At 56.5% G+C, this 9,855-nt stretch overlaps 1 protein-coding gene across 1 annotated transcript; it reads left to right on the top strand.

Annotated features, from left to right (window-relative positions):
* Positions 1-3,378: 3,378 nt before the first annotated feature.
* On the top strand, positions 3,379-9,783 carry HTR6 (5-hydroxytryptamine receptor 6). Its single transcript, XM_058039543.1, has 3 exons — positions 3,379-4,426; positions 5,966-6,124; positions 6,877-9,783. Exons 1-3 carry the CDS (start codon positions 3,701-3,703, stop codon positions 7,261-7,263), a joined length of 1,272 nt encoding a protein of 423 aa, XP_057895526.1. The 5' UTR covers positions 3,379-3,700; the 3' UTR covers positions 7,264-9,783.
* Positions 9,784-9,855: the final 72 nt, after the last annotated feature.

The following is a 9,855-nucleotide window of genomic DNA, read 5'->3' as shown; positions in this document are numbered from 1 at the left end:
GTGCCCTGAGCAATGATTAGTGATGCTCCTTGCTCTGAGCCTGGCCCTGGGGAAGGTCCAGCAGCTCTGGAGGGGCCAGAGGCTGTGCTGGGCCAGCAGAGAGCTCTGAGTGTCTCTTTATTGAGCTCAGCTCTCACTGCCCCTCACTGAGCTCAGCTCTCACTGCCCCTTTATTGAGCTCAGCTCTCACTGCCCCTCACTGAGCTCAGCTCTCACTGTCCCCTTTATTGAGCTCAGCTCTCATTGCCCTCACTGAGCTCAGCTCTCATTGTCCCCTTTATTGAGCTCAGCTCTCATTGCCCTCCTCTGTGGGGCTCTGGGGGCTCTGCAGAGGTTGGGAGAGCAGGTCTGTGCTTTGGGAAGTGGGAGAGGCTTTGTGTTAGGCAGGAATTGCCACAGCAGAGGGGCTGGGCTGACCAGGGAGGGCCTGGCAGGGCTAGAGGTGCTCTGGGTGTTACTGTGATGTTTTTAGGCTGTGAGGTGTCTTCCCAAGGAAGGGAGCTTTACCTGAGAGCCTGGCAAAGGTGGAGAAACCATGGTGGTCACTGAGCACCATCATGGGGCCCCTTTGCTGGTGTACAGTGGAAACATGCTGGATTCAGCAGGGGGCTGTTCCTGTGAACTCCAGGAGCTGCAGTTCCAGGTGTTTGGAGCAGGACATCTCCACCTCCATTCCACACAAGCTGAACTCCAGCAGGGGCAGGCAGTGAGGGCTGCTGTGCAGATGAAACCATAAACTGAGGTAGTTAGCCAGGCTCTGCCCAGATTCAAACCCAGGGAGCCACCCCAGTTACAGCCTGAAGGACATCTCGAGACAGCATTGTAGGGTTGGATGTTTCTGTGCTCAGCCCTGGACTGCTGGGGACTCACTGAAGTCTCTCAGCTCCCAGTTTGACTCTCCCTGTCTCACCCTTTTTTTTTTTTTTTTGCATATGTTGACACTTGGGTGGCTGTTGACAACCTGGTTTTGCTTTCCCTGCTAGTGGTGCTGGAGAGCAGAGCTGGTGGAGTCCATGATCTCTGCAGATGTGTCCAGAAATGCAGCACAGACAGGCCAGGAGAGCTGCCAGCACAGAGAAGCTTTTGCAGGGACAATGGCAGGATTTGGTCTTCATTTCAAGGCAGGTTTTTTTAAACACATTTTGTTTCAATCAGTTCAGATTTGCTGCCCCAGCAAACACATCCAAACCAAGTGTACAAAGCCTCCCATGCGTGGAGGATGTGCTGTGGGTGTTGGGAAGAGGCTGCTCAGAGCAGCTGTGGCTGCCCTGGATCCCTGGCAGTGCCCAAGGGCAGGCTGGGTGAGGCTCAGAGCACCCTGGCACAGTGGAAGGTGTCCCTGCCATGGCAGGGGTGGGAATGGAGTGATCTTTGAGGCCCCTCCACACCCAAACCATTCCAGGACTCCATGATTCTGACCCAGTCGCCCCCTCAGAAGCAAAAGCTCTGCAGACAATCTGGGGTGTTCCTGGTGAGCAGCAGGGCTGGGAAGGAAGGCTGGCCCTGCACTGGGACATCATTTCCTCCCTGTGCATCCAGCTGGGATAAATCTGAGTGCTGCCTTCCCTCACCCTGCCTGGGGAGGCTGCTCAGGGTGGAGTTTCTCTCTGCTCCAAGCACAGAGAGGCTTTCCTGGGGCAAAGGTTTTTCTAAGGAAACCTCCTGCTGCAAACAGAGCCTTGCACGTGGTGCTGCCCTGGGGCTGCTGCCAGCACACTGTGACACTGAGGGGGACAGGGAGGTTGGGTGGCAGCATCCAGGGGAGGGTCCTGGGCAGCAGAGCCTGTCCTGGCACAAGTGGCAGCAGCAGTTTGCCAGTGGCAGCCTGACCCAGAGATCTGGGGGGATAAATCTGTGTGTGTTTGTCTGGGTCCCTGCCTTCCACCTCCCCTGCCTTGCTCACAGATGGTTTCCAGGCCTGGAATGCCCATTCAGGCACTGGGAAAAGCACAACAAATGTGTTGGAAAGGTGACTGGAAAAGCAGGACGTGGTGAAGAGGCTGATTTCTGTCCCGGGGTGGTGGCTGGGGGTGTGGTGTGCACAGCTGGCTCTCACCCACACATCTGCAGCACAACTGCCCAGGGAGGCGTGCCAAGGAAAGCTCCAGTGGGCACTTGGGGAGGGCAGGGCTGGCCCTGGGAGCACAGGATGGGTGCCAGGAGCACACCCTCAGCTCTGGCCTGTGCTGGAGCCATTGCCCTCAGTCCTGGTCTGCCCCAGCAGAAATCACAGCCACTGGTTGGGGAAACCCCACCTTTGGGCAGCTGGGTAAGTAAAGAACCCCAGGCAGTCCCTGCCCAGCCCCCTGAGGTGTTTGCCCTGAGCATGGAGGTGGCAGCACAGAATCCCCAGAAGCACACAGAGACTCAGAAGGGTTTGCTGAGCTGGGTCCTCTCCGTTTTTGCTGTGGGGCCATCCAGGACTGCCCCTCAGGCAGGGAGCTGGGCTGCCCCAAGCCACTCCAAATAACCCTGGGGCAGAGGGGCCAGGGTCTCCCTTGTCTCTGCTTCTCCATCCCTGGCTGCAAATTGCTGCAATATCTGCCAGTGAGTCCTGGGGCTGCTGCCTGGGGGCTCTTGTGGGCAGCTGTTCGCTGTGGTTTTATTTGACTTTGCAAAATTTTGCTTTTTCCTGCCCAGTGTGGAGGGTGGAGCCTGGAACTCGGAGCTCCCAGCCGGGTTTGGCCGCTGACCTGCTGGCCCAGGTGCCTCCAGCAGGGATGGCAGAGCACGGGGCTGTCTCTTTAAGGCAGAAACGGGAACTCTCTGGCCGCCACTTTGTGGAGTTTAGCCCAGATCCCTGTTTTCATTAGCGCTTCCATTTCATCTCCTCCTCTCCCCCCCAGCCCCACCTCCTCGATCGGCATTTCTGCATCCTTTGTGCGCATCCAGAGCAGCAGGTGAAAGTCGGGCTGGCACCTGCACACACCCACCGCCACCGCTCCCTGTGGGCTGGACGCTGCTGTGCCGCGGCAGAGATCCCTTCCACACCCCGCACCTTCCTCCTCCCGGGCGGGCCCGGCCGGGAGCATCCCGGTCCTCCTCGCCCGAGGCTGCTCTGCCGCTCCCGACGCTCCGGCTGCAGCAGCGGAGGAGCTCCGGGACCCCGGGCACAGAGCTCTGCAGGGCGCCCAGCTGAGCCTCGGGGGGCCGGAGCATCCCCAGCATCTGGAGCATCCTGGAGTCCAGAGCATCCCCAGCGGCCAGGGTACCCTGGGTACAGAGCAGCCCTGGCACCTGGGATATCCTGGGATGCAGAGCATCCCCAGCAGCTGAAGTGCAGAGCATCCAGGGCATCTCGGTGCTGTATTATTCCTTGGTCCAGTGCATCCAGAGCATCAGGGTATCCAGAGCATCCTGCCATCCCTGGCACCTTGGGAACTCTGCCTTCCAGCTCGTCCCCAGCGTCCAGAAGCAGCATCCAGGGACACCCCAGAGCAGGGGGATTTACAGGAACTGCTGTGAGTAATGGGGAGGGAACCTTGGTGCTGCTGATCGGCTCCTGGGAATGTCAGCCTGCCCTGAGTGCCAGTGAGGAGAGACAGTGGGGGAAGAGAGGGAGAGGAGGAGGAGAGGAGGAGGGAGGACAGACACAGAGCAGAGAGATGATCCTCCTTCCCCAGCGCTGGTGATGATAACGTAGCACGGGCCACGCTGGAGAAGGTGCCCAGCCCAGAGCCAGCCCTGCCCCTGGCTCCTCATGGAGGGGGACCTGGGGGCCCCCAATGCCAGCGTGCTGGGAGAGCACTCCCTGCTCGTGGGCAGCAGCTGGGTGGCCGCCTTCCTCTGCTTCATCATCCTGCTGACCACGGCGGGCAACTTCCTCCTCATCCTCCTCATCGTCAGCCAGCGCTCCCTCCGCAACACCTCCAACTATTTCCTGGTGTCCCTGTTCATGTCGGACCTGATGGTGGGGCTGGTGGTGATGCCCCCGGCCATGCTCAACCAGCTCTACGGCCGCTGGGTGCTGCGGGGCGACTTCTGCTCCCTCTGGGCCTCCTTCGACGTCATGTGCTGCAGCGCCTCCATCCTCAACCTGTGCCTCATCAGCCTGGACAGGTACCTGCTGATCACGTCCCCGCTGCGCTACAAGCTGCGCATGACGTCCTGCCGGGCGCTGGCGCTCGTCCTGGCCGCCTGGGCCTTGGCCGCGCTGGCCTCCTTCCTGCCCATCAAGATGGGCTGGCACGAGCTGGAGTTCCAGGCGCAGCCCCTGAACGTCACGGGGGGCCGGGGGGACGAGGAGCAGTGCCGGCTGCGGGTCAGCCTGCCCTACGCCCTGGTGGCCTCCTGCCTCACCTTCTTCCTGCCCTCCGCCGCCATCTCCTTCACCTACTGCCGCATCCTGCTGGCGGCGCGCAAGCAGGCCGTGCAGGTGGCCTCCCTGGCCTCCAACGTGGCCACTGCCGATGAGGCCACGCCACAGGTAAGGAGCCCACAGGGATGTGATGCCTCTGGCAGATCCCACAATTTGGGTGCCTGGGCTGTTTCTGCCTCCTGGATGGCCTCGGGGCTGGAGCCAGCTTTGACAACTGCAGGGAGGGAGATTTTGGGCAGCATCCACCTCCCTGACATCCTCTGAGGTGTCCCGTGCCTTGTCCCAGCAATGGAGAGCTCTGAAGCTGCTCATGAGCACAGAAAGAGCGTGAGCACAAGCAGAGAAATAAATAAGATTCAGGCAAAAATGCTCAGCAGTGCAAAATAAGCGCAGTTTCCCCCCTCTCTTGGCTGGCGTCATCCCCGAGGGGTTTAATCTTATCTGACTTTCCACTCACAAATCTTGGCCGTGGTGGGTGTGAGACATACGGGGGAGAAGGATTTTAACTAATAGCAAATGCCAGATTCCCGAGAGCACCTTATTTTGAACAGAAGCTTCTATTTTTGTTACCTGCTCTATAACAGGAGCTGCCAAAGCCCTCCTCGTGTGCTCGCCGGTGGAACCGGAGTGTGTGGGTTTTATAACAAAAACGTGGCTGCACTTGTTTGTATTTCTCCAGGAGAAGGTAATTGCCACTAAATCTAACAGCTTTAATTCCCTGTAATAGGCTTTATTGACCTCATATCCTACAGGGAAAAAGCAAACTTAATTGCCTTTAAATACCTTGATTGAGTTTATTCTCTCCAAGAGCAGAGCCAGAACTCTGGCCAGCTCTCCCACATGTGATAAGCTGCACCAGACGGTCAAAAGGAAAAGGAGAATTAAAGAATAAACACACAATATCATAAATTGTTTATTTCCTCGCAGGCTGCCAGGTTTTTGGACTCCACAGAGTCAGGGGATGTTCAGGGCTTTGCTGTGCCATGCAAGAGCAGCATCCATCCCCCTGTCATTCAGCTGAGGCCCAAAACGTTCCTTGAAGACCCAAATTGGCTGAGGAATAAGGTGTCAGCCAGAGAACCCTCAGATTCATCTGTTAACCTTTTTCATCTTAATCTAATTTTAGAGATTTTTGTTCTCTTTTTGGGCTGGAAGCTGAGTTGCAACAGGGTATCATTTAATTACAGGGGAGGGCTGAGATAATCACTTAATTTTAAATTGCAGGAGGGGACGGAGGGCTGGGTTATGGTGTTTGGAGGCTGAAATGTTTCATGTCCTCCTTTTAAAACCATAATTAGTTTGCTGCTGTAATCAGCAGCTGGAGCTGCCTGTTTAGGGCAGGCTTCATCCTCACATGGACTGAGCTGGGTTTTTCTCTAAAGAGCAACCTAATGACAAACACACTATTTTACAGTAAATAAAATCATACCCTTAGTGTTGAGGGTTTCTATTGCTTCCCCTTCCTAATTTGTGCTTCAGGGCTCGTGGTGTGTGCCCGGCTCGTGGTGTCTGCAAAGCCCTGAACAGAGAAGGGAATTACTGGCAGGGGTTTTGCAGGATCTGGAGCACCAAATGCCACTTTTGTTGAGCAGAGGGCAGTGCTGGTGCCAGGGAGAGCTGCCCACCCCTGCCTGTCTCTGGCCGCAGGTCCCACGTGCCCCGAGCCAGCCCCTGGCCAGCAGTGAGAGCAGGAGGTTCACCAACAAGCACAGCAAGAAGGCTCTGAAGGCCAGCCTGACCCTGGGCATCCTCCTGGGCATGTTCTTCGTGGCTTGGCTGCCCTTCTTTGTCACCAATGTAGCTCAGGTAAGAGCCTGTGAGGGCTTGATGTCGGGTTTCCAGAAGCTTTCCCTTTGGAATCCAGCTGGGTTCAATTGGAGGCACCGGAAGGTCTTGCTGGACCTCTGGGACCAAGGATGCAATTCCCCAGGGAGCAACAGCAAGGAAAAAACCCTTCAAAAAGGATTTGAAGGTTTCCTCTGAAAGGGGAATGTTGGTGTGCCTGGGAAACCCCTCTGGGTTGGTGAAAAAGACCCACAGGTCCTCAGATTAGGCTTAACCCCGAGCAAGGCAGTCCTGTCTGGATAAATCAGTCCCTTCTGGACACAGAGTGCCCAAATGCTGCTGGAAGCCGTGGCTACCTTTGGCAAGCTAAGTGATTTTCAGCTCTTTAGTGATTAGCAGCTCTCTTAGGATTTCACCAGAGGGCTGGAGGTAGAAGCAGAGAGAGAGGAGGAGGAGGGTCCTGGTGGTTCCACAGCGATGGTTTATTGAGGTGTCTGTGAAGGGTTCCAGTGACAGCTCTTCTTCTCCTGAACGGGCTAAAACAGCCCCTTTTTATAGGGTAAAGGGGGATCTAAACTTGCCCAGTAGTAAGGATTAGGGGAAAAGTGGCCTGTGGGGTTACAGAGATAAGCTAGGAGCCTATTTTGCTGTCTCAGCAGTTCCTACTGTTAAATCTCAGCACGCCATGGGGGCCTAGCCAGCTCCAGCTCCCTGGAGTCTGCTACAGGCTGGGGCTGAGGTGGGAGGCTGCTGATCCCTGCTGTGTCCCCCAGGCAGTTTGTGACTGTGTCCCGGCCGGATTCTTCGATGTGCTCACCTGGCTGGGCTACTGCAACAGCACCATGAACCCCATCATCTACCCGCTCTTCATGAGGGACTTCAAGAGGGCCATGGGCAAATTCCTGCCCTGCTGCCGGCGCCCGGCGGAGCCGCGGCCCAGCGCCATCTCCCTGTCCATGAGGAACTCCAACAGCGCGGCCCGCGCCGCCACCTCCCTCAAGAACGTGCTCACCCTGCAGGCGGAGACCGACTCCATGGACTCCGGGGCTCCGGGCAGCGAGCCCAGGCTGCCCCCGGCGCCGCGGGGCCCCGGCGCCCGCTCCGTCAGCCTCTGGGACACGGAGCCCCCGGGTACGGAGCTCAGCACCCCCGTGGCCTGAGCGGGCACACGCGGCTCTGTGCGACAGGAGGGATCCCAGGGCCCAACACTGAGGGATCCCAGGGCCCAACTCACACCCTGAGGGAGCCGATTTGCCGCAAGCCATCTCCCCAGATCCCTGGTCCGGCACACGGTGCAGCTCATGGAGGGGATGGTGGCCCCAGCACTGTCACAGGGAGGATCAAACCCTGCAAAGGCAGGTGTGGCTGCTGAATTAACCTGCTTTGTCTCTCTCTCTTTCATCCCTCCTGTGCTCACCATCACCATGCTCTAACCCTTCCTGTGGCCTTTCCACCTCTGGGGAGTCTGAACCTCGGATTCCAGACTCTGTGTCTCCCTAACCTCAAGCCAAGGCTTGGCTGTGCACACACAGAGCTCAGCAGATCTCCTCCAAGTGCACTGGGGGGAATGGTAGAAAAACATCCTGTGGCTCATGGGCAAGAGGTTTGGGGCTGCTTCAGCCCATGAACATCACATCTCCCTGGAGCTGGGGCTGGATCTCCTGCCTGGAGCTGGGGCTGGATCTCCTGCCCAGAGCTGGGGCTTGATCTCCTGCCCGGAGCTGGGGCTGGATCTCCTGCCTGGAGCTGGGGCTGGATCTCCTGCCTGGAGCTGGGGCTGGATCTCCTGCCTGGAGCTGGGGTTGGATCTCCTGCCTGGAGCTGGGGCTGGATCTCCTGCCTGGAGCTGGGGCTGTGTCTGTCTCAGGTTGCTGTCACACAGCGCACTCCAGCTCAGCACACCGCCGTGGTTTGTCACGCAGAGCTGCACTGTGGGGGCTGAGCTTGGTGCAGAATGTCCAACACTGATGTCTGGGTGTTCAGTGGGGGTGTGGGGTGCGACTCACAGTGGCTCCATGTGTGTCTCGCAGGAGCAATGGGATCAGCTCCATCCCACAGCTGCCCACTCCTGGCACAGGACCATCTCCCTTCCCTCTGACAATCCATCACATCCTTGATGATGCAGTTAGAAAATACACTTTTTCCCCTCCTTCAGATGAGAATCTAAAGGAAAATTGTATTTTAAATGACAATGCCAGCCCCCTCCCCCAGAGCCATAAGCAGAGGGAACACTGAGTAAATGTGACAAGTGGGCACTTAAAAAAATCAATAAAAGAAATTATTTTAGTAAATCCTTTCTCAAGTGCCTTTGGGCTGGCAGTTGGCTGCTGTGCCCTCCCTGGACCCTTCACTCCAAGCCTTCTGCCTAATTCCAAGACTGTTCTCCTCGAGCTCCCTGATACCCAAATGGACACAGAGCATCCCTGGATACAGGATGCTGGAAGAAGCCAGGCCACTTTCAGTTTTCTTTCCATGTTGCCCACAGGTGTTCCAGAACTGAACTGGAGTTTTTATGACCAACCCAGCATTTCTTTGCCACAAATCCCTTGGGATGAGTGACCAGGACACGCTGAGGGCCAAGCACAGGCTCAAACCTCAAACTGTTCAATGAATTTTGCCACAGATGGAGCTTGGGGCTGGTGTTGAGCACCCAGATCAAGATGTGCATCTTCCCACAATGGCTTAATATAAATACAAGCTTGGACTACAACCTGAGTTAAAAAGGAGCAGAAAAAGGTACTGTGGAGTCTGGAAGTGTGTTAGGCACCAAATCAGCCTTGGGAGATGGACAGAGAGAGAGGGAGAGTCACCTCTTCAAGCCAAATGTTCAAAAGCAATAATTCTTTCCTGTCTCACGCAGGCAGTTCTGTGTGATTGGGTGTTTGCTTGTGGACAAAGCCTTGGATGAGCAGAGAATCCCATCCCAATCCTGCAGCACCAACAGCAGCTGGCTGAACAGCCCCAACCCCGTGGGATCCCACAGCCAGTCCCTCCCATCTCCGCAGCAAGGCACCCCTCAGGGCAGAGCTGGGCAGGTCTGAGCCCCTGGGGTGATGGATTTAGGGACAGGAATTGCCAGGCACTGCATCCAAACCACGGTGCTTTGCTGGCTCACAGCATCACCCCAAACCCAGCTGAGCCTGACTCCACGAGGAATGATCTGCAGGTAAGGTCTGCAGGAAGCTGGGAATGGGAGGGGGATTAACATGGCTGTTGGAGAGGAGGAGGGGGAGAGCCCTGTGTCAACCAAAACTGGAAGGTGCAATCCCAGTATTTCCCTCTCATGAGTCTACAGGACCCCCAGATGGGGATGGAAGAGTTTGAACCCTCCCTTGTGGCAAAGCATAAAACCCCAGAGTGTGATCACCCTCCTGCCACACTCCTGCCTGAGGCACTTGCCTGGGCTCAGCAGCAACACTGGCCAGAAAAGGGGCTTTTGTGGAAGATGTGCATCATTCCCACATCTTCCACATGATCCACATGATCCACATGATGTGGATTATTCTGGAGCTGTGCTGGCAGGGAATGTAGGGCTGGGTCCTTCCCTCTGCTCTGAGACTGGGGATGAAGAGAGTGGAGCCAACTCACTTTTATGGAAGGAGGTAGAAATCAAGCAGATCCATGTTTATCCTGTGCCAAGTATTGGTTTTATTCTAAGCCAATTAAAAATATGTCTGGATGGAGCTTTTAAGGCTGGAGACATCTGTGGGACACAAAAGGAAAGTCTCAGTGGGTTGCTGGCTTGGAGAACC

Source organism: Melospiza georgiana, chromosome 22 (assembly GCF_028018845.1).
Source record: "Melospiza georgiana isolate bMelGeo1 chromosome 22, bMelGeo1.pri, whole genome shotgun sequence".
NCBI classification, from domain to species: domain Eukaryota; kingdom Metazoa; phylum Chordata; class Aves; order Passeriformes; family Passerellidae; genus Melospiza; species Melospiza georgiana.
Note: the sequence above shows the minus strand (reverse complement) of the source record. Positions and strands in the feature narration are given on the sequence as shown.

Excerpts from the sequence above, each read along its gene's own strand:
- HTR6 (XM_058039543.1), top strand. The coding sequence starts at position 3,701 with ATGGAGGGGGACCTGGGGGCCCCCAATGCCAGCGTGCTGGGAGAGCAC. Across the intron at positions 4,427-5,965 it reads CCGATGAGGCCACGCCACAG|GTCCCACGTGCCCCGAGCCA; the intron begins GTAAGGAGCCCA and ends CTCTGGCCGCAG. Across the intron at positions 6,125-6,876 it reads TTGTCACCAATGTAGCTCAG|GCAGTTTGTGACTGTGTCCC; the intron begins GTAAGAGCCTGT and ends TGTGTCCCCCAG.